Source organism: Buteo buteo, chromosome 4 (assembly GCF_964188355.1).
Source record: "Buteo buteo chromosome 4, bButBut1.hap1.1, whole genome shotgun sequence".
Classification (NCBI taxonomy): Eukaryota; Metazoa; Chordata; class Aves; order Accipitriformes; family Accipitridae; genus Buteo; species Buteo buteo.
This window is the reverse complement of record NC_134174.1, coordinates 6,897,477-6,925,300: the sequence shown is the minus strand read 5'-3', so window position 1 is coordinate 6,925,300 and position 27,824 is coordinate 6,897,477. Positions and strand designations below refer to the sequence as shown.

Here is a 27,824-nt window from a genome sequence, read left to right as displayed (position 1 = left end):
CTTGCCTTGTCCTGGCTCAGACACATACTTGAGCCCTGAGGCAGCCCTGGAAAGCTTGGGGACAGGCTGCTAGACCTACTGATGCTTTTTGGCTACCACCAACATCCTGCCTGGGGGAGAAACAAGTGGCTCATGCAAATGGGAGTTAGTTTTTTTTCTAGAGTGATTTCCATTCTACCCTTTATGACACATAACCCCTGATATTTGGACAAATGCTCTACAACACCTGTATTTAAGGTACAATAAAAAAAAAAAAACCATCCCTCTTCAAAACAGTGCAATCATTTCAAGGGTTCCAGCTGCTCCCAGATGCAACCTGGAGTTGTAAAGCCATCTTCCAGCCTCCTACTCAGGGCAGCCTGCTTGAAGAACATGGGGCTGAAGCCACTGAAGGTGGCCCTTACCCTAGGGAGTCTGATCAAAAAGCATCTGTTCTTCTGAGGGTTTTGTCATTGCTGTTGTTTTTTTATTAAATCAAAGGTGGTTAATTTTGGCTCTAAACCATTCCCTATTTGAAGTGGGACAAGTCCCAGTGCAAGATCATTTAGCCACCAACTCAGCTATGTAGCATTTCATTAAGAAACCTTCGCCTCTATACTTTAGTTGGCAGCAGTATGTAGTACCACATGCCAGAGTCAGCACTTCCAACCAAGGAACTATCTTAGCAGTCTTGATGTGCAAGTATCCAAACGGAAGACAGGGAGGCAGCAAACACACGTGCACATGCTCAGAAGAGATGGGTAGGGATATTCTCTAAAGGGGAATTCTGTCCTGTGCAACGAGGAAGACTTCTACCCTCAGCAGGATCTCACACTCACTTACAGTAACACCCATGGAAGGCAGGTACAGAAACACAAAGATGAGTTACTATTCTTTCATGTATACCCTACTCCTCTTGGAAAAGTCATTTTAATATTGCAAAACATTGGCAGAGGAGGGCATTTGCCTACTTCAAACACTGCTCAGGATGAAATTCATTCATGCAAGGACCCTGGTCACAGTGAAGCCCAGCAGTGAGAATATGCACCTCTTGGCAGAAAACAGACATAAACCTCCCCCTGTGTTTTTTTTATTCTTCCTTCTTCACCCATGTCATGACAGGATTGAGCTCTGGCTCACACATACACTCCCTCCTCCAAGACAGATGCATGCTACTAAGAGACAAAGAACAAAATTCCACCTCCCATAAGCCTTCATTTCATTGATTTTATCCCAGTTTAATAGATGATTTATCAGATTTGTGCAAGACAGTTACTTCTAACACAAGGGGGGGGGGGGTCACAGCAACATATACACACAAAACAAGATACACAAAATAGAGCTAAATTTATATACAGGTTATTAGCAGCTAGACTCTTTAACTTCATTTATACATGGCTTTACTTACTACAGTTTTAGGCACAGAGAAGAATTTACCAGTAGGATATTTGCTATAATGAAGGGCCACAATGAATACCTCGTTCCAAGTCCTCACTGGGCAGAAATTGGTTTACCTAATGAAGATCTAACTCTTAACTTCCCACTGGTTGAGGACGCAGCCCTGCACAAAGAATGAAAGAACATGATCCAGCTAATTCAGCATACTGCAACTTTATACTTCAGATATTAAACATCTAATTTTTTTTTTTAAATAGGGTTATGTTACAGAGTTATTGAATAGGACTGAATTTCAATGAAACAATTAGTGTCAGGCTTTGTTCCCCCCCCAACCCCCCCCCCGTTTGCTTAGCATGGACTCTCAGCTGTAAACAACTCAAAGAAGAGCAAGAAATGATTAGATGCGAAGATTGCTTTGTACGCACTTCACATTTATAATGAAGAATTTGCTTTAACAGGATTTAAAAGCACAAAGGTCATGAAACATTTAAATTTACTTAGCAGGTTATGTTAATAAATTATGATGCATCATCCACACGTAGGACTCCATTCCAGGCTGCACTAAAGCAGGTGCATGGATGTATTTTATGTGCTTCCTTGTCTTCCTGATTTAGCACTACAGACTCAGAGCCCAGCAAAATAAGTATGTGCTTTACTTGCAGCATACAAGCAGCCTTTTTTGTTTCAGCAGCACTTCTCACATTTGATTATGCATGCGTAAGTGCTTTGCCAGACTGAAGAATGGCCACATATTTTAATTACCGATTGCTTATGTATAGTAAGCCTGTCACAATGAGGAACATGATCACTTACCCAGTGAAAAGGTTGAAAAGAATAACTACATAACAGAACCAGCCAGATACCATAACAACACAATTAAAAATTTAAGCAGCAAGCAGACAATTTAAAAAAAAAAAAACCAACAAAAAAAACCAAAAAAACCCAAAAAACTTTAACTTATGAGGCAGGTTGAGAATGACGCAAAGATTTTTTTCTTCACGACAGCTTCATTTGCAAGTACAGCTCAGCAAGTTTGAAATACTTTATCACAAGAACTACAAACTTGTTTATCACAGTTACATCAGAGCTCCTTGCTGAAGGGTGTGTCAGTTTCCATTATAGCCGCTCCCCTCTTCTCCAAGGTTTATTAGTCAGCTACTTGGGAAAAAGGGGGTTGCTTGAGGCTTTAGAAAGTGCAGAGAATAAGTGAGTTTTTCCCTTTAGAAAAACACAGAACACTGAGAACTCTTAAACATGCAGAATAACAACAAGAAATTTAGAGGGTCTGGAGTTTGGCATTTGATTTTAAAATGGCTATTCTTTATGTTTCCAGGTGTACAAAAAGGGAAGGGAGTTTTAATGTGGAAGAGCAGCTTTGCCATATAAAAGAAAAAAAAAATCAAACCAACACACAAATATATTTTGGGACCATCTTTAAAAGCATGTCTGTTGAACAAAGGCAAAATAACGCCAACTTGGACCATTCAGGAGCAACGTGCTCTCACATACAGCTCTCTCCTGTAACTCCACTTAGCCTGCAAGAATTTTGGCTGTAACTTCTGTTATGCATTGGCAGGGCAGAATCAAATAAGGCTGTGAACAGAGCATTATTAGGGCTGTCAAACTACAGGAAGATCAAGTGACAGTTTTTAGAAGTAACAGAACTTACAACTATTCAGTGTAGTACAGCTATTGTTCAAAAGTAACAGTTTCTTCATAGGAACCCTAATGTAAAAGATAAGACTTTTGACATAAGGTTCTCGCATTTGGTACAAAGTTAACTTGTTCCTATGGCTTCTCTGCTATAAGATCATCACTGGTACAGAACAGTTGGTATCACAGATTGTCAGGAGACTCTTTGGCTGTCAGTGCGAAAACTGGTGCATGGTGCATATCCTTGAGGCTTATCTGGTGCCTTTCACTGGACACGTAGGTTGCTAGAGCATGACCAAGAAGCAGGTGGCTGGGAAGAAAGGCAAGACTTCAAGTGAAGCAGCAGAGCAATGCAGTCACCCACTCGAAGCTTGGGCCACTGTCAAGGAGAAGGTCAAAACTGAAACCACCCTCTGTACAGTCTTGAGTCAAGTGGGCACAGAGCAAGGAAGAAGACGACTCCACCAATGGTAGGGAACAAAGCCAAGCCAGATAATATAGACAACAAAAATTCAGTGAAGTGTGTCACGCTGGCCAGAAATTTCAGTTTTGACATTATCTCGAGCTCCCACAAACATACACACACATGTGGGCGAGACAAACGGAACTCTCTGTTTTGGCTTCAGAAAGAGCAAAAGGAAGATTTGCCATCCAGTTTGCTGCGTACAACTATACTGCACTGTACACTTTATTAACAAGATGCTGTCTGCTATAGTCCAGCATTACTTAAATAAAATTCCTCTTTGACTAAGAGCAACAGATGAGTATCTCTGAAGGAAGGAGAGCTGAAACCCACTGCTGTATGTGACTGTACGTGGTGGTGCCAGTCCTTCTGGGATAAACACGAGCGGTCATTCCACAGTGTCTAGTACCTCCTTAGCTTGCCTGAAGCAGAGAACTTCCCCTTTCTTCTTACAATCTCTTTGATCCCAATCCAGTTGGGACTATTCTAGCACAAAGCCATGCTATGACTTTCCCCCCTGTTGCCACAACGTTCCTGTCCCAATTATGCTGTCTCTTTCAGTAGTCCCAGTTTCCGAAGTGCCTCCCTCCTAGCTTCTTCCGTTGAGCCGCGGCCAGCAAACTTCACTGTTATCCCTTGGGATCGAAATCCTGAAGGCCTAGGCAGTGAGCCTGATCTCCTCCTCATATCCAGGTTTAGACTAGGTTGTTTATAATCATTACAATTTTTTGCTGTGTTCTGCTGTGTGCTGCTGACCTTGTTAGCAGCAAGAGCTACCTCTGGTTTGATTGTTACCGTTTTGCCCATAGGAAGGAAAGGGCTGGGCTCGCTTTTTAAAATCTCATGGATGTTTTGATATCCATTGGGAACAGCATCTGCCTGTTTGGGCTGCACATCAAGCTGCTGAGTGCTTGGGGCATGGTCCACTTGGTCCTGAGCTTGTTTTCCCTTAACAAGGCCAAGTTTTGTCAGGGCCTCGTATCGTGTTTGCTCAGAGGAGAGATCCCTTAAGGAAGAACTTCTGTTACGTGACAAGAAATCATTTTTCTGCAGCTTCTCCTCCAGTTCAGCTGCCAGAAAAGCTCCTCCATTGATGTTGGCCAGCACCTGAGCTCTCCGCTCCTGGACGTTAACTGCTGCTTTTGAAATAGTCTCATTGAATTCTTTGCCACTGACATTTGTTATGTTGATGTTGCTCGGGAATCGATGCAGTTTGGGTGCAGGTGTAGGAGGGTGCTTTGGACCCACAAAATAATCACCGTTGGCTACCGGGGTTTTCTTCCTGTCTGAATTCCCTTCCTTGAGGGCACTGGGGAAGCGCACCCTGCTCTCTGTCTGCTGCTCAGACATCTTCTGGGCCATGATGAGTGGAGTGGGGACAGAACGAAGCAATTTTGGATGCTGCACTGGAGGAGGGGGTGGAGGAGGAAGAGGAAGTGCCTCAGACATTGCTGGTGGTGGTACAGGGGGATGTGGGGGAAGGTCAGCAGGTACAGCTGGCTTAGGGCTTTCAGTTCTCCAGGTAGTGTCCAACACTTAAAAGACAAAGCAGCAATAACGTCATTAAGTCTTCACATAGACGAGAACACAAGGCTTTCTTTCACCTAGGATTAGCAAGTATCAATGCTCCCCTCCCCCAAACCTTCTAACCCAAACGCAGCCCACATTGTCAGAAGAAACTATAACTGAACTCCTAGCAATGGCATCTTGTAGGCGATGCTATAGTTCAAATCACCATATTTACAACGCATTCACTAGAAGCCCTCTTTCTGCCTTTCATTCACAATCTGCATGTTAGCTTTACTGTGTTTCAATGGCTGCTTTTTCTATAAGAGTTTTGCAATTCTTGTTTTTTATTGTAACAGCCAGGAGAGGACACATTACATCCCACTGTATGTATTAGCTGATAAATCCGTTCTCCAAAAACAGAGAGAGCAAATTCTACAGGGTGAAGAAAACAACATGCCATACACTAACTTGTCACAAACTTATTGACAAGATCACGTGCCTTTCAGTCCCACACAAAGTAACACTACAATCTGCTATCTTAAAACTCTTAAAGAAAGTCTTAAGAGGTCTTGGAGAGATGCAGAGCGTAAACACATTGATGAATACTAGTCTGCCTTGCTGCAATGACTCTGCATAATACTCAGTTCTGTTACAACTCAGTCACCAGGTAGGGGACTGAGATAGCAGTCCAACAACTTAATTATGCACATGACCTCCATGAGGGGAGAAAAAAAAATAAAAAATAGTTATAGTAACAGTAAGAGTTTCAAAAATCCCAAGTCAAATGAAAATCGTGGTCCTTAGAGCTCCTGATGTGTAATAGATTCATCCTGAGGTAGTAAGGAAGGTACAGAATTTCTTTAGCTGTATCTAATGAGAAGTGGAATATATCAGGGCTAGGTCAGAAGGAAAAAACACACTTTCAACAAATACTACTACCTGGTTCTGTATCTCTGCTAGGAGGGCCTTCATGGTCACTACTCTCAGGTGTTGACTGTACTAAGTCGATGATATCTTCAGTCTCTGAATGACTGGATACATTTTCTTCTGTTGACCTTGGAGACTGACAGTGGATGCCACTGTCATGTAGGACTGGCTCCTCCAAGTCATCTTCTAAGGCATCTATGGTTTCCTCAAAGAACATGAGGACATCCTGCTCTTCGTGAGTTAAGTATTTCAGACTCTCATCATCCTAGGGTGAAAAAAGAAAAAAGCCAGAAAGATTAACACCCTACAGGTGAGTACAGGTAAGTACACTGATCACAAACACAGCAGCCCTCTTTTTGAAGGCAGAAAGGGGCAGGATGAAACAGGCAGCAGTCACATCAGAAGCATCTCCTGCTTGCTGTTTCATCCCTTCCCAAAGAGGAATTCAGCCACTACAATGTAAAGGCTGGGGCAGGGGGAAGAGCCAGGAGTTTACGGGGCATTAGTTTTGACTGAAGAACAGCAACTGGTATTTCACCCTTTAAAAGTACCTAACTTTAGTTCAGCAGACAAGTGTCCATTTGAGTTGGACAGAACAAATTGCTGAAAGATCATAAAATCAGACCAAAAAAAGGCAAAAAAGCCCCCCATGCCTTTCCCTTTACAAAGGTTAAGATAACTTCTTCAGGCTCCAAACTGGAGTAAGCTATTACAGTTGCTGTGTCAGGTTCTGGGACGAGGCTTGGGGAGCAGCATGGGAGGGAACGGGTGCATTCAGGCCAGTCCTGAATGGGTCTATTCCCTTTTTGCTCTAGGCCAAAGTGGGACTTCGCTTCTAGAGGCAGAGCTGGAGATGAAATCTGGCTCTACCACTGCAATCTCTCAGTTATCCAGAGTTACGTGGTATATCACAAAAAAATAATAAGGAGGGACAGGGTTTCTAATGATTTTACCTATGAGTTACAGAAAGGAAAAATTTAGAATAAGTATAAAGATGTGTTCCCTAGCAGTAAACCACCTTGGACTATTTTCTCCAGCAGGGAACAATCCTGTAGACCACAGAAGTGATAAATAATCACTTGGATTATCCAGTCTTCATTTTCTCTGAGTCACTGCTCTTGATTAACTTAACACAATATCACTATGAGAAGCTAGGCAGCAATGCGCAAACTCTTTTCCTTCCACCTACACCCTGGGAAACACTCACTTTTCCAAAAGCTTGGAGATGACAAAGAACGATTAGGAAAGGCACTACATTAAGACAATGGATACAGGAAAGACATTTCCCAAGATAGCTGTTTAAGTTCTGGAATGTAACTAAGTATTGTTGAAAAATAAGTGAGGTTTTCCCTTTTCTGGATTGAATTTCTCTCCCACCAGGCATATACTGGAAACTTTGCTGTCAGTAACTTAACAAGAAGGCACCAGGAAAGCAATACAAGACAGTTTCCTTTCTCATCTCTACTTTTCACTTCTCCAAGAACATCTGATTGTGCATGCAGGTAAGGTAACAAGGCTACTTCCCAATGGTGGGGAAATGTAGGTAAATACATATAGGTATGCAGTGCAAATATCTAAGAGGTAGACACATTCTTGCTAGGGCAGCACAACTTGCTTCAAACTCACCATGCCTGTTCAGATCATCTTACATTAGATTAGAATAGAAAAAACTGTGTGCAGCTCTACCTGTTAACTCAGCTCCTTGCGCAAACAAACCTTTTATCCCCATCCCCAGCATTAAAAATAAGAACAATGTACCTCTGTAGAAAAATAATGCCTATAGATTAAGAACTATGAAGTGCTGCATTGTACCAAGTGGCAGTTGGTCTCTAAGCACTCAGAACACTCCAGATGACAAAATAAATGCTTTAAGGCTCTTAGTTGCCTTCTCTGGTGTGGCCTGTAGAACGTTTCCCTGTAAATAAATGAATGAAATACAGAAGACAGTCACACTGCCTTTCAGCAACTCTTAGCTCAGACACTTCAGGACAGGCTTGCTTATCTGTGGCTGCAATGATGTGAACACAGCAGTCTTCAGCCGCAGGTGGCACAGGTTTTTTTGTTAACACTGAAGACCTGCAGGAAAATACCAAGTTGATTTCAACAAGAGGCTCATGCTACAACTACATTTCTAGAGATTCAGATTTATTGTCATCAGGGTGAACATGGTTCGATGGCTGGGAGACACAGGCATGGATACTTATAACTTTGTCTTAGCATCCACAGTGTACTGTCAGAATAAGTAACTTATTCCAGCTTGTAGCAAAACTGCTGTAAAAGCTTACATTTGGATGCCATTTGCAATTGCCTATTTAAAGGACTAACTTCAAAGGCTGACGTATTCCACAGCTCGCACCCACCACATGGCAGAGCTCAGTTTTCAAAGGCCAAGGAAAGTTTTACAGCTGCACTTGAAAAGTGAGAGACAGACAAGCCGCTTTTTTTTTTTTCCTCTTTCTTAATGGATGTTGCAATCTCCTTCCTTCCCCACCCAAATACTCATACAGCTGCTATGTCTGGTAGGCAAGAGAATGACAGGAAAGGAGCTGTTGTTAGGTAGGCCCTAGCTGGAGCTGAACAGGACTCCAAGAAGCTTTTGTTGCGGGTGAGCTCATTGCAAGAGCCAGACTTCCGCAGGCAAAGAAAAAAAGGGGGGTTGTGTTTAAGAAGTTCATAGTAGCAGCAGATCCAGACTGCAGTGCAGTAGAGAAGTGACTGCACCACACTTTGTTCATTTAAAAGAACAACCGCTCCCACGTGAGCTTAACTCATTTGATCAAGAGCTGAGCAAAAGAGCATATGATTTGAAGCAAAGACTTTCAGAAGTCCTTCCTTCCATCCATTTCTGGGCTGCAAGACTGAGTGCTTTTCCATGCCAGGTAAGATTTGCAGGAGGATTGCTCAGCAGCACTCTGCCTGACTTACCATCCCTCATGGATCTTGCTGAAATGATCAGTGAAGGATCTGAAATGACTTAAACATCCCTTTGCAAATACATTTGTAGTAAATGGCATACCTAGATTTGAAAGGCCAACCTCATCTCAGTTAGCACTTTGATCTCTTTCCTCATGCAGTTTTCTTTCAAGATGACCAATGTCACATTTCCTCAGAAAAAAAAAGGACCAAAAAAAAAAAAAAAAAAAAAAAAGACAGCAGCTCTAGAGATTAGGCAGCATTATGGCAGGTCACCATACTGAGATGCAAGGCATCCAGCCTGGCTAGAAACTCCATCAGGCAAGGCACGTTTCAGTTTGTGAGACAAAGAAATAATCCCATTTTAGACACACAAGCACAGTGAAGATAAACCTACTTAAGCTGGTCAAACCAAAGGAGCTCAGAGATGTAAAGCAAGCACTGACTTGCTTTACCACTGGTCTGAGAACAGTGGTGTATTATAAAATGTCCACCTGCATGACTTACATTATAGTACAGCTTTCAGAAAGTTTGGAGGAATTTTGTTGTGGTTAACTGATGCCAGTTTTAAACTAATTAGAAATAGACTTGGTAACCTTAGTTATTTGCCACATATTCCAAGTACTGGAACAGTTCATATTCTTTCTGGGCTGGTTTTCCAGGCCTCCTGTCTCCTTGAGCGATCTGTTTTTAACAGTCAAAGCACAGTCTTTTCAATTACTTGAGTTATTCCCCTCATATTTTCCACCAACTCCCTACTCTTAATACACAAACATGCCTCCCAAAACTAAATCTCACATACACCTAACACTACCAACTTTAAACCTACTGTCAAAAGACAGCCTAAATTTGAAACTTGAAAATCATGCCTTAGATGAGGATTAAAAAGACTGCTCAGACAGAAGAAATTTGGGATGCAAACAGCTAAAATAGCTGAGTATGCTCAGCTGGCATTAATATTTTAGATCCCTGTGCAGCCAAACATTTCCTGCTTACATCAAACAGCAAAGAGTCTGTTAAGATGGTGTTTGGTATAAAAGAGGAAAAAAGAAACAAGAAAAAAAAAGATAAAAGAAGAGAACAGAATCTGTTTCATAGAAAAAAATCCCTTTCTACCTGTCCAAAACAGTGACTTAATATCAAAGGCCCACAATTTTTCACACGCATCTGAAGAAATTCTTAACATCACATCCAGGCCTAGAATCCTAAGGCCAGCACGGCTTTGACTGAAGCAGAACAGCAGGGGAAATCTCAAGACATCTGCAGTGGTTAAAAAAAAAAATTTCTTCTGAAAACTGCTAGACAACCAAATTTCAATTAGCAAAATACCAGGAGAACACCAGATTCAACTGATTCATCATCAATCACTTGACAGTGCCAAAGAATTAATGGGCACAGTTCCACGGGAGAGAAGCAACTGGATGCTTCTCGAAAAAACATGAAGGGACCAACAGTTCTAATATGTAGCAGAAAGAGACCAATGTAGCACCACTTAGGCCTTAGCCTCTTCATAACAAGGCAGGCAGTTCTACTTGTAAAAAGAAAGAGGAGGGAAAGAAAGCCCTGCATGCAGGAACAGTATCAGAACAGGTACAAAAGCTTCTGCACAGAAGAAAAAGGCACGTACCTCTGATTATATTTACAGAAAAGGGAAACAGAATGGATTGTACCCCTGCATTGCTTAAGTTGGAAGCAAGTGAACTGTAGATAAGAACATGAACTACCGTATAGAATCAGACTAAAAAGTCCATTTAGCTCAGTAGCCTGCCTTCAGCCACCAGTAATGCACAGGACAGGGGAACAGTATTGCTGTAAATTGGATGGATTTGCACTTTTCTTCCCTACATCCTTCCAGTCTCCAACAATACATGGCTTAAGGACTTCCCAGTTGCATCCGCATCTGTGTACTTAATAGCCCTTAATGAGCTTTTCTAGCATGAATTCATCTTATTGTTTAAGCCCATTTAAATGGCTGGCATTCACAGCATTCTGTGGCAATGAGTTTCATAGTTTAATTGTGTGCTGTGTCAAAAAGTACTTCCTTTACAACCCACTATCTGATGATTTTGATAATACCATTTCATTTGGTGAAGACGACTATAATATTGAATGTTGTTTTCTTCGGTTTATTAACATAATTGTACCTGTGTGCTTCATAATAGTTAGCAAAGCATATAATCAATAGGTCATAAGTGAGGAAACAAATGATCCAGAAGAATTTAAAAAATAAACTAGATTAACTGAAGTCATAAACTAATTAAATTACTCCTAACCTACTTTTAAAAAAGCAAGCTGAAGCAATGCAAGATCTACTTAAACTCTGAAGACATCTCTTTCGTTATCAAAGTTAGGCTGATCAGCTTGTAATTTCTTCTTCCCTTTAATTTCTATGTTAGAACAACATTGTGAAAAACTGGGAGACATTTGAGACAAAAGCCACTAAGCATTTTTTACAAAAATCCAATACTTTCACACCAATCTCATTTCTCATGAGAGAGTTACTGACTTGGCCAATAGACCTAAGCACAAGGTGTGATAAGCCTTGATTTGAAGGCTTTATTACATGCCCCCCCCAACACACTCAGACATAAATAAGGAAGCTACACCTAGATGAAGTTACAGCGAGGTACCCATGTAAATGGAGGGCAGGGGAGAGATTTTTATTTTTGAGAAGCAGCATGATGTTTTATTATTCAATTTATGATACAAGACAACCCCTCAACAGATTTATCCCTACATCTCTATTATCTGATACTTCACTAACAAGAGTAGATGATTAACTTAATATCTGTTGATGCTCTTATGCTCGAAGATGCTGCTGCAAGAACTAGGTAGGACAGAATGAGACTTTCATAAATCATGTAAGTGTGCTGGTAGTCCACAAGATGAAATTCCATTGAATGCATGAATATAGAGTGATGAACAATGGCTAAGTGGCAATAAAAGACAGAAAGATCTGCAGGCCAGTTTAAGTGCCATAAAGAAGAAAGAAAGTGCTGTTCAGGTATGGGAATGTCATTCTGGGATATATTAACCAAGATGATGAAATAACAGCACATCCTCATTTGGAACACAGAGTTCAGATTCAGTCGCTGAACTTTGGAAAGGATGCAGCCAAGCTGGACAGGGTCCAGAACAAAGGAAGGAGCGCTGAGAGTTTAGCTGCACAGGAAGGCTGGCAGAATGGAGCACATTATGTTTTAAAACTGAAGAACGGGTGGTAGGCAGATGCAGCCCTGCATGTAATTTAATACATAAAATGTTGACCACTATGTGCACTGAAGGTGAGACAAGTTAAAGTTGGCTTTCACATTACAGAAACTCTAATCCAAGTATTCCTTGAAAAAGAAAGTAGTGGAATACAGAAGAAACTGCTTTGGAAGTTCAGGAGTGCCTATCAGTGAGGTTTAAAGAGCAGAGCTGCCCACATACTGGAATAATCTTTATCTACCAGATCCCATTCTGAAGCAGAATGATGCAGTTTATAGATCCTGAAGGCAATTTGTGCTCTATGCACATTCTCACTAGCACATTTTACAGCAAGGTCATTCCTTGCTAGGAGTCAGGTTCTTTACCTTAGTTCTACACTCACAGTCCAGAGCAAGTGGTCCTCCAGCCCCTCTTCCTCTCTACTTCTTGCCCTGCTGGTAGGAACAATGACTCTTCTTTTTCTAAGGCATACTGCTTGCAAGTCATGCTAATATCAATTTAAAGTGGATTAAGCATAGCACAGCTCTCTCCACACCCTGTAAGGAATGGCTTCCACATGCCCAAAGACAGCTGTATCCATAGAAAGTATCTAATAGTCAAAATAATTCTTCTCATTTTTTGTGTATTGTTGTTTGGTAAAATACTTGGACATGGCGAAAGACCTTGTAGTACAGTAAAGCCTGCAGTGTATCAGTATCAAGGGGGAAAACCACCTTAATTTTATGAAAGAAGTCTTTCTCAGGACTTTCCCTTGAATGCGCCTGAAATGCAGCGCAGCATCACAAGACTCTGGACGCTCAATTTGAGAGAAAAAAAGGTGGCAGTGGGCTAACAGACTGTCGTGGTTTAACCCCAGCCAGCAACCAAGCACCACGCAGCCCCTCACTCACTCCCCCTCCCCACCCGGTGGGAAGGGGGGAGAAAATCAGGAGAAGTAAAACTCATGGGTTGATATAAGAACGGTTTAATAGAACAGAAAAGAAGAAACTAATAATGATAACACTAATAAAATGACAACAGTAATAATAGAAGGATTAGAATATACAAGTGATGCACAATGCAATTGCTCACCACCTGCTGACTGACACCCAGTTAGTCCCTGAGTGGCAATCCCCCTGCCCCCACTCCCCCAGTTTAAATACTGGGTATGACGTCACATGGTATGGAATATCCCTTGGGTCAGTTTGGGTCAGCTGCCCTGGCTGTGTCCCCTCCCAACTTCTTGTGCCCCTCCAGCCTTTTGCTGGCTGGGCATGAGAAGCTGAAAAATCCTTGACTAAGTATAAACACTACTTAGTAACAACTGAAAACATCAGTGTGTTATCAACATTCTTCTCATACCTAGCTCAAAAACACAGCACTGTACCAGCTACTAGGAAGACAATTAACTCTATCCCAGCTGAAACCAGGACACAGACACACAACCTGTCCTTTTCTAGTAACTCCTAAAACCACACTGGAATACCAGGATCTCTTCAGAGAGGCTGGGGCAAAGAGATAGTAACACGGTGCACTTGGAAGACCAGGCCTGTTGCATTTGAGTTATCTGTACTGATCCAAAAAGGACAAAGGTCATAGCAACTAATTTTTAGGCTCCAAGAGACATCATAACTACAAAATAACCAGGTCAACCCCGAGTTAAATAGCCGAGTGTGTGAAACAAGATACTGAGCGAGCTCAGACTACTCACAAGATACTTGCTCTTCTTGCCTGTGTAACCAATGTTCAAAATGTCACCTGTACTATACAAGGTGTCTGGTAGTGACAAGCCATCTTCAGTGACTGTGTATCAAGTCTTGTTAGAGCCACAGAGGAAGCTTGTTTGAAGAAATAACAAATGGAATAATCAAGGCATCTTTTTAGAATCATGGCCATCTGTTGATTTAAGCCACTTGATTAGTGACCAAAAGAAATAGTCACTAGACCAAATTCTGGAGGTCACCACTGCCCCAAAAAGAGTGGTGATTAAGTGCATCATTAACCAAGGATCTGTCTGAACCAAAGGCAAAAAAAAACCCCAAAACAAAAAAAAACAAAAAACCCCACGCCCACAGCATGATCCATTGAGAGTAACAAGAACTCACTATCCCTCAAACCTATTACTCAGCAAGACATGTTCATATACAGAAGGTATAGTACTGAAGTCCTGTCAACAGATCCAGGGCACTGACACAGCTTATTACTAGTGCAGTTCCAAGTAGCACAGCTCACTTTAGGTATAACCTGCTCCTTCTGGTATGATTTTCACAGGTGATACTATTGTCCTAGCATGTTATTCACACCTAGAAACTAAAGTAATTACTCATGGCTGAGAATAGATATACAGTACAATTACGAGAGCGAAGCACTGAAAAAGAAGGATTGGCTTTAAGAAGTCAGTCTGTGCCTATTCAGTCAATGGAACAAGACCAATTGCTTCAAAAAAAGCTAAGAACTAGTTTTATCTCTGAATTAAGTGTCCTTAAATTGCTGCAACTGTATTTCACTTCAAGTTAATTCTTATACCACATATCAGGGAGTGTCATTCAAGAATGGGTTTTGGAAGTCAGAATTACCAAGCAGAACAGAGTGGTTTTGTTTACCCTCCCCCTTAGATAGTGCAACTGATTTCACATATCGAGAAGGTACACTTGTTTCATGCTTTTGCCAAGCATGTGTATAGATACCACCTTCACTGAAAAGAAAACAGAATATACGTGCAAATTCATGTCCTCATATATAAGAGCTTCTATGGTTAAAAGATACAGAGAAAAGTTGGGGGCAGGAAACAGCTTTAGGTGATGGTGTGAGATGAAAATATCAAGGCAAACATTCCTCCCATTCAAATGTAGGCTCTTGTACTTGTCTTCAGCTGCTGTGATAAATTTGGCAGCATAAATCTAGACCCAAACATCATTTATATGGAAAATTCTACTGCAATCAAGACAGGACATGAGCACCTTGCTTTCCATTTAAAAAAAAAAAAAAAAAAAAAAAAAATCAAACATGGCTTTAAGGACCGCAATTGTCAAAGATTAACTAAAAGCAGGATTGTGTAGGTAAGAAGCTGAGAAATCTGGCAAAATTAAACTGAACTGACAACAGCTGACTGGTAAGAAGAATCACGCACATAGAATTTTAAGACCTTTTTGGCACATGGCAGTTCACGTCCATCTCCTAGTCATTCCTAAAACAACAACCAGTTCCACAGCAAGTAATGCCAGCACAGACATACAGTACACAAGAACAGCCAGCAGTCAGCCAAACCAGCTCTAAGCAGTCAGCATAGGCTAAAGCCGGTCCAAGTGTTTGTCTCTATTATCACATCTCTAGGTTTGTTTGAATTCCACATATGCAACACAAAGGTTATATTTAGTGACTAATGTAGTTTAACACCAAGAAGCTCAAGAGCCTCTTTTTTGTAATTAAGTAGGAAGAAACCTGCAGCAGTACAGGCCTGTCATAAAAAGCACTGCTACACTTCTTCCCTTTGCAAGGCCATTAAAAAAAAAATTAGTTGACTCTGGCATTCCTTTTTGTGTCTCTAGGTGAACAGACCCAGAAAAGTGATAACGAAGAGGCAGGTATGTCTGTAGTTGCTTCTGTTTCAGGGCTATGAAGGTCCGGTGTGCCTGAAAATCTGCCCCTTCCTTTCTCAGAACTGGTCTAACAAATTGTTCGTTTACACAGAGTTATCTATCCCCTCCTTCTCATTACACCACCAAATCTTCTGCATCTTGTGAACTTTTGTAACAAAACCACTGAAACAAGAAGTTAAGGTGTCCAGGAGCACGTTCCAGCAACTAGCTTTCCTCTTACAAATTCCCTGATCTGCTTAGTGGACTGTAAAAATCATGCTTTTAATACACAAATCCACAAGGATATAGAAGAAGAAATATTTGAAGAATACCGCTCTTCAGCCTGAGGATTTTTAAAGCCTCTTTCAGTGCTGAACAGACAAAAGGTATCAGCCAGTGGAACAATACTCTTTTCTTACATCAGATCACAAAAAGGAAAGATCTGAGCAGCACTGAAGACTTGACTATTCAGAATTTCCTTCATATTCAGATCAACACAGATGCCTTCTCAAACTCATAAACTGAAATTATACCTTCACTGAAAAGAGTTTTCATTCCCCAACCTGTTACTCCATGCATGCTAGTTGTCAGCCTTATTGGACATGCCACCTACTATGCTGGAAGAACAGTCATGGAAGGGGATCTGTAAACTTGTTGGTACATGCTTCACTTTCTTCATGCACAAATTCAAATAAGACAAACTAAAGGCTTTGGGAACTTCTTCTGCTGATGCACAGGTCTGATAGGAAATGCCTAAACCTGCAGCCAGCTTTGACTCCATCTATAAATTACTGCATTACAGTGGGATTCCAATTCTAGCTAATGCATCATCATATGGGTTATCACATGGTAAGATCTAGTTAGACTAAGGGAATCTATGTCATTTTCTGACATGGCCAACTGACGATAAGACTGTACAAACATACTTATTTATACATAGCCTCATTATTCAATACTGATTTTTTTCAAATGCCTAGTCTCATGCCTGCTACTACAGCTAAGAACAAAACCCATGGAAACATGATTGGCTACTACCTTGAGAACCTGGAAAACTGGAGTCAGAGTAATCCATAAAATTACCTTGTAATTCTGCATAAAATTAAGTTGTAATTCTTTAACAAAGTGCAACTCCCACTGTAATTCTATAAGATCCAATCAGTTTTCATATAATAAACAACATACTCTAAATACCTGAGTCCCAAAGGTGTACTTGGCTATGCTCTTGGACCTCACCTACCCTGACGCTTCACAGCTTTTTTTCTAGTGCAGGTCAGAAACAGTTAAGGGACTAAATTTAGTAATACTTGTTTTGTGTTTTAACTAGCAACACAAGCTGAAGGATACAGCATAGTATTAACAGAGTTGTATTTTCATTAGAAACAACCAAGAAGGAACATCTTTAGAATTACCTCCAGTTGCCAAAAAGCTCACAAAGTAGCACAAAAACACTGAGCATTTCTGAGGTATATAAATACAGGTATCAACTTGCTGACTTATTTTCAGCACTTAGTTCTTCACAGAAAACTACTTCACTACAAGGAAGCTAGCAGGGAGGGCAAAGATACAGAAAGCCTAATCCCATGTTTAAGGCAAGACAGAAATTTAGATTTCCATTTAGGGAAAGCATGTTTACCAGAATGCTCTTTCCTCAATTAAAAATGGATGCTTTTCAAATGGTTGTGATGATAAAAAAAATGCAAAGAACCATACCTGCTTTCTAGGCTTAGCCTGTCACAGTACAAACACTACTGTTGAGTTAATTGCCTGAATCATCTTGCTAACTGGAAAAATGCAGAAGTACATCCTACTCCCTCAATTACTCACATACTATTTAAATGGCCACACACTCATATTCGCTAATGTCAAGACAGCTTTGTTTATGGTGATGTATTTGTTACTCACCTAATTATATGAAGGTGGTATAAGCCGAGACCTTCATTCAGCAGTGTCAACAAAGAGCTTAAGCAAGAAACAGCATATAGAACAAACACTATCCTTAAGTTCCTTTACAAGCTACTTAAGAAAGCAAGGGCAGAGACGTGCACCAAACTGTGCACCACAAGCAGGTGGTTGCACCAAGTAGCCCAGTGTAATGTGTGCTCCTTACTGCCATTCCCAGTTCTCTGGGAGAGGTGGCCAGAAAGAAGCACTCCCCAAGCTCTCAGAGAGAATCAGACCAGAACAACAAGCTGTTGTACCAAATCAGAGCAGTTATTTCTGGCCTTTCGGCTTGTTAACAACCAAGACCAAAAGCAACCATTTAGTAATAGAAATGGCAAAAATCAATGCTTAATAAATAAAAAAAAAATCCTGTGATGTGAACAAAGCTATTAACGTAATTTGTATCACTAAGCATAAGGCTCATTAAACACTTACCAAGGCAAGATTTCTGCACCTAACTTGGCTGCCATGATTCTCCACACTGCCACCCCTCTCCATGCTCCCACACGCGTGCTTTGGAGAGATTTCAGATGCCATTTCAGGAGAATTTGAGAGGAGATTTCTAGGCATCACACTCTCTTGACTTATCGATCCTGATGCAGCGTAGAATGCCATCAGCGTATTACGTAGGGCTGCTAGCTTTATTCATTTCTGAAAACAGAGAACAATGTGTTACATTGAAGTCTGGTTTTTAAAATACTTGAAAAGGAGTGGAAAGTAAATAGTAAAGAAAGATCCCACACAAGTTAATAAGGGGCGTATCTTTATGCTTTGGAACACATCTACCACCTATGGGCACCTTTTAAAAAAACTGGTCTTCTAAAAGGTAACTTTAAAAATACAACATATCAAGGTTCTGTACCCCATCTCGTGTGCTTCCAAACCAGATGTCAAGTTACAAGCATGGACCCTTGCACACATACCTGTCCTACAGATTCAGTTTCTGTTTTCCATTATGACACATCATTAACAGTAATAAAACCCCATCAGCTGAGATACCAACTGACCCAGTCCAAATATCTTCATCTTTTATTAGCTTTTAGACAAGAATTCTATTTATCAGATCATGAGGGAAACAAAATCCAGTTCATTTCCCAACACTGCTGCAGTTAACTCATGTGTTACTGAAGCAGCTCTATGCCAACTATTTTTGGTGAAAGATCCATGAACAGGGCTTGGAGCCATTTTTGCACCATCGCATTACATAGCAAAATTGCATTTTAAAGCTTACAGAGCTTTTATTTCACTCAGCCATGAAGAAACAGTGCTTGTACATTTGGAAGACACTTACTGGAACAGACATATGCACCAGCGCTTACTGGAGCAAAAGCCCCCAGTTTTTTAAGCCATCCTAGTGCTCAGTTCTGTAATACCTCTCTGAATTGTCATCATCTCCCAAAACACTCTGACAGAATTTCTACCTTCATTCTCAAAGTATCACAAAGACAAAAGTCATCCTTGTGCACTAACAGCACAAACAGAGGGTGGGTAGAAAGTAGAACCTAGCTCCTTTCTCTCTCCAACACATTAAAACATCCTTTGCAACAAGAAATTGCCTTGTTCTTTAACAGTCCATCTTTTCACTCGCCCTGCCTGTGACCAGGAAACAGCAGTGATGCGTTCCTCAGAACAGTTGGTTCTGAGGTACCACATTATATGCAGCCAGCTGGGAACTGGATACCACTACCCTGACACTGTACAAATGAAATGAGATGGACCTGCTTCCCAAGTGCTTCTCCCTTTATTATGGTTCGAGAGGCGACATGAGAAGCAAAGTCAAGTCTGCATTTCCAATTCAATTGGATTATTTCTCCTTCCTCCCTACCCATCAGCTGAGGGCTGAGAAACCAGAGCCTCCTGGTAAGCTGATTAGCATTTCATAGCAGTGAGATAACATCTGCCAATACTGAGCAACAATTCCATCCCGCTGATCATTTCCTCCCAGGAGAAGGCTATGACATTACCAGAGGTACATAGGAACGCTCTGTCATCTATGCCATAGCACCAACATGTGTCTGGGCAAAGGCTCCCACACAATTTAGCTAGGCTGCAGTCCAGCAAGTCTTGGAAGCACAATCCATGTGAACAGAGCACTGGATTGCCACAATTAAAGCATCTAATAGCCTTTCTTATAAACATTAGGTCTAACGATTAAGATTTAGCCTTGCTTTTACATAGGAAGAACACTCTTCCTTTCTTCTATTAATAACATTAGCTACAAAAGATATAGTGCATCCTCAGGATAATGGTCTTTAAGTGATACCACAGAGGTAGAAACATGCTTTTGGTCCTGGTTTTTAGAATCACAAGACAGGCAGACATAAGAGCACTGCAGCAGCTGCTGTACCTCTGGGTGCCATGTACCCAGGCTCAAACCAAAACACTACACTGCAGAAAGCCTAACCAGAAAAGAGCAGCCTGAGTCTAGAACATATCCTGCAACAGCAGCTCCATCTACAACAAACCCTGTGGCACTGAATAGCCACACAAAAACACACACACAAGAAATTATGTATCATTTTTAGAAGACAACATTATCAGTGAAAATCTTGACTCCTCTGAAATGCTACACACAAAGTCACACACAAAACCATATATCTATATATCTCTCATTTTTAGAAGCCAAGACTATCAGAGAAAATCTTGACACCTCTGAAATTTACAGAAAACTCCCACTGACTTCAGATTTCATCCCATGACTTTCAAGGTGATGTTCAGATGGAAAAGAATATTTTTCTAAGGAGGGACCAGCAAGAGGTGAGTACTCCTACCAACATCCAACATAAGGTGAGTATTATTTCTCCACAGGATTTTTAAGCTGCAGCATCAATTTTTATCCAGTTGTCCCCAGTATAAACTGGATATGCCCTGTTTGTTCAGTCCCTCAGTGATGTATTATAGATAACTACTAGATTTCTAGCCAGAATTATACTCAAAACTATCTGTGAATATTTTATAGACTACATTATGAGAGGTCATAGCTCCAGACTACAACAGATATCACAAGACCTGCATTTAAAGACTAACCAAATGAAGATATTAATCCGAGTTACCAAGAAACCAATCAATGGGCCAAAACTTTGAGGGAGCAGGAAGTATTTAAGAGTACTGTTCTGCTTTCTCCAACAGCAAAACCTTAGCATAACCAGGTCTAAGCTTCATAGTGGGCTATCTGCATCCGGGACAGCAGCAACACCCAGATTCAGTAGTAATAAACATTAAAGCCACAAGTTCTAAATAACAACAAATAACTGCTTCCAGCAAGCTCCTGTTACTGATTTTGGAGTTCAAGCTCAGATGTTTCACAAAGCTCCTGAACAATGAATAAAAGGCAGTGACTGCAACCAGTTAAGAGAGCCACACACACAAGATCAAGTAGCAAGCCTTATGGCACTGGTTCTGCTTTTGCACGTAAGCCGTGGCTTTTTTGGAGCTTTTACTCGTTTCAGAAAAGCTCGGGAGCAGGTGTGATAGCCTGTGAGCCTGCAGAAAGGGGCTTCTGTCTTTCACATCATCTTTAACACTTCAACGGTACACATCAATAAGATCATAACCCATTCACACAGATTATTTCTTCTCCCCTTTGCTGTGTTTTTTATGCTTTAAGGGAGAAACTCCTACGTATTTGTACAGTGCCTAGTGCAGCTACAGCTGTTGTGAGGTTGCCCGGCACTGCTGCAATACACACAGCATGCTTTACAAATTCCCCTCCCAACCACAACTAACATAGAAGTCCCTTCATCCTTTTTATGTCCCCTCTAAGTGAAAGACTTAGTGGATTTAAGATAGAAATAGCCAAGAATCTAATGAATTTCAAGAAGACCCCACTGCCTGTTTCAGTAGGATTGCTTAGGTAACAAGCAAGGGTTCAAAAATAAGGTAACCATTCTCAGAGAGAGCAAGAACAGCAGGATGACAGGCGGCTGTTCCTCCTGACCTTCAGAGATGCATTAAATATGAAAGTTGCTCACAACAGGATTTGTTGCTTGGTCTATTCAAATGCATTGTAGCAGGCGTTTTTTTGGTTGGTTTAAGAGATGTGTGCCTGTACCATTAGGGATTAATAAAAAAAAAAAAAATCAGAACATGATACAAGAGTGCAGAAGTGTGACAGGAACAGTACTATTTAGAGAGAAGATCCCAAATATTAAACCAAAAAGGCATCTTAGGGAAACTGTGATTCTATCAGCTGAAATGATGACTTCTCAGTTACACTAGAGCTAGCCTTCATGAGATATTTAAAATGATACAATTCACATATCATGCCTGTTTGTCAGAGGGTAGTAGGAGGAAATTGAAATATTCTGAAGTTAACATTGAATTTTACCTCCAAAGATTTAATTTTGCTTTGACAGAGGCACATAATTTAGAGAGACTGTATTAAGTTGCCATCAAAGATAAGGTGCAGTCTGTCCTTTTAAAAAGGGTATTTTTATAGTTTTGCTGACTAAAATTACTTCTCCACTGAAGTTCAATGTTAGCATTTACAAGGGACTGTTTCTGTAGTAGCAGGAGACTGAAAAAATTGTTTATTAACAATCCTATTTGAAGACTAGCTTAATAGGCAAAAAGATCAATCCCACAAAAATGGAAGACATTTAGAGGCTAAAAGTTAACCACTACATATGCCAGGAGCTGAAAGCCAGCAAACAGACAGCATCATGCCATTTACTGCACAATATATTTAAGGTAAGTAGAGTCAACAATTTTTAGAAAGTTCTCATACATTTTTAAAAGGGCGCAATATCAGTCTCTCCCTCCCTTCACTATACATACAACTTCTAGAACACTCTTTGCACGAACCATTTCTTAAGCTAGATTTCTAAGCCTAGACAGTACTCCGAGCATCACACACACTTTGCCCGTTTAAACAGCTATTTCTCAGTGATACAACCAAAACAGAAGAACTGGCCAGTGAACTTCAAGGTTTGTTTAATCTGTCAGCTGTATACAGACATACCAATGCACACACTCAGCTGTGCGCACACGTCAGTCATCTTTGACTCCATGGTGGTGCTTGAGTTTGGAGAGTTAAGCATGTGGAAAAAACATCTGAAAGTACTCTGAGGTCATTCAAAGTGCTACTGTGGGATAGGTTTTATAAAAAGGATGGTACAGGGGCAGACGAGAGACCTGTATCTCTACTAGCCTCTGACAGCAGCAGATACCAAGGGAAGAGTATGTAAAACAAGGCAAGCAGAGAGTAGGAATTCATTCAGATGCCTGCACATTGTAGTCTGGAGACCACAGGGTTTCCCAAAACAGGCCAGGTATTTGTGTCTAAACGCGGTGAATTTTCCCTTGTATTAAGTGCTCCTGCAACATACCTTTGAACCTGCTGTACAAGATCACAGCTAAACAAAACCAACTGGCCCATGACATGTTACAGACCCTCAAAACTAACTGATCCAGTATGGTGGACATATTTCCTCCTCATGAACAGAGCTATCAGTAGCCGAATTCTTCTTATCTCCTTCAATATATGAAATACAGATTAAATCCTTGAGCTGTAGAGGTAACCCATGTCCTACTCTTGTGACACACAGCAAGATTTAAGCTTTCTGGTAGAAGAACAGACTAAGTGACAACCTCACAGGCAAGTTGACTAACTCTAGGATCACTCAGGATGGCTGAAGAGCTATTGCTTACAGCACATAAAAAACCAAATCAGACAGTGAATTTGTAAGCTGTTCTTATAGAGTCAAAACAAAACTGAAGTAACAATCAACAACACTTGATGTTTAGGAACCAAGGCAAACCAAAACTGGCCAACACAGTTAAATTCTGACTTTTCTTCTCCATATCATAAGTGTAGATGCTTATGATAATGTGCTAATGCATTTTACTATGATGTACGTTCCTTATCTGCTCATGAAAAATCCTGTCTGTCCAAAATAGTCATGGCTATTTAACATCCAGTAACCAGAATATGTTTCTGCCCTTGTTTAGAGATGGACTGCCACCATAGTACAGCCAGCAAATAGAAAGCTGACCATTAAAAAAAAACAACAAAAAAAAACCGACAAAAAAAATACACCCCAGCCTATGACAGTATGGTCCTCTACACAAGAGCCAGGCCAACAGCATTTTTATAGACACTTCCTTGGATAGAAATTATGACTGAGATTTTCAGAACAGGTGTCAAGTAAATCTGAACGATGTTTAGCAAAGTGGGAACTCGGGGTACTCCCATGGTAGCACGGCAGCCCAGGACAGTCATGCAGCTACAACGAAAGTAGTAAGAGTGCTAACAGCGATGTGAAACACCCAGAATTCAAGGGAATTTAATGTAAGTGACCCCAATATTGTGTTTTAAACTTTGTGGTTTCTGTGGTGCATTTGTGACAATTCAAACTTTCCTCTACAGGCTGGAGAGCTACAAAATCTGTTAGTTTTAAAACTAAAAACAAAGATTCTCTCAGTCCTCTAAATCTGAAAGCTGGAGCCTCAAGGAACACACTGAATGTCATTCATACAACTCACACTAGAATTTGCGAGAGCTGCCAACAGTGAAATAATTAACCCTGTGTATATAAGTTTTTAAAAGAACTAGATGGGCAAGGCACCAATTCAGTAAAACTTAAATCCAGCTGACTTCACTATGATATTTCATCACATGCTTAAATAGTTTGGTGAATTGGATCTCAAATTAAACGTAGCAACCACTTGAAAAGAAAGGAAACAATCACAAACCAACATTTTCATCGCTTAAGTAATAATTCAATTACTACACTGAATTCTCCAAATCATGCTTTGCTCAGAAACAATACTTGAGGTCACACCTTTGACCACGTTAATCCAAGCCTCAAGATACCAGAAAAAGAGGGTTTGATACTGTGCTTCATTCTTAACTGATCTTTCTGGATTTTCAAGAACAGCCCCACACTTTAGAACTTTGTTACCTACTGAAAACAACTAAGCCGACACAAGACAAGACACCTTTTGCAAAAGCCGAGATCATCATTACCTCATCATCCTCTCTGCAGAGTCTGGGAAATGCTGTTTCTTAAAACAGACAGAGGAATACCAATGCAGGATTTGATGATGCTAAGCACATTGGTCCACCTTCAAGACAGAATTTATATTGGAAAAAACTGTGAAGCATGTTCTCACATGTCTTTGCCTTTTCCCTTGCAAGTAAACTCTGTTCTCTGTTCACTACATTAACAAGAGTTCAGCTGAATCCTGTTGCCTAAAGCAAAGGCCAGTGGCAAAGGTTCATATTCAATATTGTTGATCAAACCACCACAGAAAGATCCCTGAAGTACTCACATTTCCCATGCATTTACAGCAACAGAATCCCTCCCTGCCCCAACTAAAAATAAAACTACAGCCAGTGACAAGTAGTTATTTTTCTTTAGATTAACATCATATCCAAGGATAATAAGGCTCTCACTGGGACTATCCAGTAGAGATTTGAAGATCAGTATCTGTTCAGTGGCAACACTACGTATGATACCCAGAACTGTGTAGTCCAGTATTATATGGGGCTTTAAACACATCCAGGTGATGGCTGAGGTCTCCTATGACTTCAAATGTCCTTATGCAAATTTCAACAAGTGTCCAATTCCTTTAAAGTTACTCTTTTTAAATCTCCCCTGTTAACATCAGGGTGGTGCTATCTATGACAGCCAACACTTTAAAAACATGAAATGTACATAAACAATTTCAGGCACTGACTCCTCTGTAATTAGTCAACTTCTGTCTTGTTACAGGTGTAGCATCACTGGGGCTTAGGGTTTCATTATGTAACTACTGCTACAGTCATGGCAAAGGTGAACCAAATCCTGTTTTACAAAGTATTTAAGACAGCAAGATAATTTTCAGCCCCAGTACAGCTGTGTCACAGTCTTGTAGCTGGATCCTAGGTTGCTTTCCTGTGTTTCCTTTTGTGACTCCTGTGCTGGTATAGGGAGGAGGGCAAAAGATTTCAGAAGCACAAAGCAGAGATGTTTACTTTAAAAAGCAGCTAATTTAATGCACATTTCATTCCTATGTAAGTACATAAAGGTCTGCCTGCCCGAGGCAAACAGAGCTGAAAACAGCACCAGCAAAACACAGCAGTGAAGTCTTGCCCTGGACTTTCCTTGGTACAAGGATAACCATACACACCCAATTGAAAAGCATACCTTTAAGCAGTTAGTTACACTGGAAATTAAAGTTCCTTGCTTTTATTTTTAATTAAAAAAAAAAAAAAAGGAGAAGGGAGGACTTGGTAACAGTATCTGACACCGCCTGTCTGTCTGGCTTTGAAAGCCACATTCATATGTTCATTTATTTTCATGCTCCAGTATTTTAGAAGGTCAGTCAGCCTGAGACTTGTCAACTGCTCAGGAGTTAAGTTGTTCCAGTTACTATATCCAACCAGCAAACCCCTCTGCCAACATTCTTGGTTAATATTTCTCTCAGAGGCATGCAGAAAAAAAGCAGCTATGACCAACACGAGGAGAAGAGTTTTACTATTGACAAAATAGAGAGATGTAATACAGAATCTCTCAGTAGAGAGATGTAATATAGCTTCTCCCTGTTCCTTTCCAATGTCAGGCATTACTTGTACTTCTAGTCATAAAACTTCATGTTACTCATTCACTCTCTGTTGTAAAAACCCCAAACAAATCCTTGATAAGAGACACAGCTGGAAAAATCTATTCAATTTCTGAGGAATAATTAGCGTCTTCATTTCTTGGAGACCAGAGTGAGCAACTTCTTTTTTTTTTTTCCTTTTGCTGTTTAAACATCAGCTCTCCCCTTATACAGCAGTAATTACTGCAAAGGAAGGAGAAAAGCCACAACCATTATTCTTTATAGTAGTACCTGTACAAGGAAGTCCATCTGCAATGCTGCATTAGTCAAGGATCTGTAGAAGTGTCTTAAAATAATACCTTTTTATTAGCCTAAGCCAGAAATTGCAAAAGCTTTTAAAACAAAGACTTACGCTTTAGGGTTTGGAAAGAAGTCTTTCCTTCTGTGCCCTTCATAAAAGGAAGGGGAAAGGAAATAACTGTTACTTACATTTCTGATACTTGTTATAGTTTAAAATCCTTGCAAAATATTTAGAAATATAAACAACCTCTTCCGAATTTCTTCCCTATTTCATCTGCATGCTTGTTACCGCAGGAATCATCTCTTGCTACACCCATGCACAGGACCAAGCACAACAGAGCTCCACTTTCAGCTACCTCCTCTCGGTGCCACACTAAAACAAAAACTATTCAGGAAACATGCCCTTGAGATCCCGGATTACTGAAAATCCCAAGAGTGTTTTTAAGGCTGTGGTTTCTCTTACACATACTAAACCTCACCTGAACTGCCTAAGATTATGATCTTAAGAAGCACCAGCCATCTCATGCTCACCATCTCCAGGTGGAAAAGGCACCTGACAGGGGGTAGGGAAAAAAAAAAAGTATTTTGAACTAGAATCTGCTACTTTTTAAGCCAACAGGTTTTCCAATGGCAACGTTAAGTCGCAGTCAGAAAACAATGAGGAAGAGTAAGGCAGCTCTTTCCCATCACCCTTAGTCACTCAGTAATACCACACATCCAAAGTTTAACAACGCATGGGTATGAAACCTTTCTTAACTCTTTCCCCCCCCCCCCCCCCCCCAAAGCTGTGCCGGTCTCCCTTTCCTCGCTGACAACGCAGCGGGCTGGGGGGGGAGGACAGACAGACGGACGGACGGACGGGACGGACACCGGGCGGGAGGGGGCCGGGACGGACATCGGGCAGAGGGAACGACCCGGCCGGGGAGAAGAGCGGGACGACAACCGACACGGAGCAGCCGCCGTCCGGGCTGCTGCTCTTAGAGCCGCGGGGTGAGGGAAGGGGAAATAAAAAAAAAAAGAAAAAACAAAACCCCAACCAACCCATTATTGAGTGATAAGAACAACACTGACCCATTCTTATCAAGAGCTGACAGGGGGCCTCGCTGAGGGAGACCGAGACCGCGGCAGGCGGAGCGGCGGGAGCTCATCGCCTCACGCCAGCGGCTTCCCCGCGCCGCCAGTCCCCGGTTCCCGTGAGGCGAGCCCCGGAGCCGGCGGGGAGAAGCCAAGATCCCCTCAGCCGGAGCGCCGCGCAGGGCGAGGGGAAGGCTGCACTCACCGGCTGCGGGGAGCAGTCCGCACCTCTCCCGGCAGGGGCGGCGGGAGGGCAGAACGAAGAAGAGCGGGAAGGAGCGCGGACGAAGGACGGCGGCGGGCAGGTGGCCGGAGCGGTACCAGCCGCCGGGCAGGGGCTCCGCCAGCCCCGAACTCATGCGCACTGCGCCCGGCCA

The 27,824-nt window shown here is 41.3% G+C and overlaps 1 protein-coding gene across 5 annotated transcripts; it reads right to left on the bottom strand.

Moving 5' to 3' along the window:
• Positions 1-301: 301 nt before the first annotated feature.
• Positions 302-27,824, bottom strand: PROSER2 (proline and serine rich 2). 5 transcript variants are annotated; one of them, XR_012649999.1, is made up of 5 exons: positions 27,653-27,824; positions 17,986-18,201; positions 5,939-6,194; positions 2,191-5,028; positions 302-1,540 (listed from the first exon to the last, which is right to left on the bottom strand). XR_012649999.1 is itself a non-coding variant. In XM_075024652.1 (4 exons), exons 2-4 carry the CDS (start codon positions 18,163-18,165, stop codon positions 4,037-4,039), a joined length of 1,428 nt encoding a protein of 475 aa, XP_074880753.1. In that variant the 5' UTR covers positions 18,166-18,201; positions 27,653-27,824; the 3' UTR covers positions 2,118-4,036. The 5 variants fall into 5 exon arrangements, 3 of the variants coding, with proteins under 3 accessions (XP_074880753.1, XP_074880755.1, XP_074880756.1); XR_012650000.1 differs by having other exon boundaries at positions 3,047-5,028; XM_075024652.1 differs by lacking the exon at positions 302-1,540 and having other exon boundaries at positions 2,118-5,028.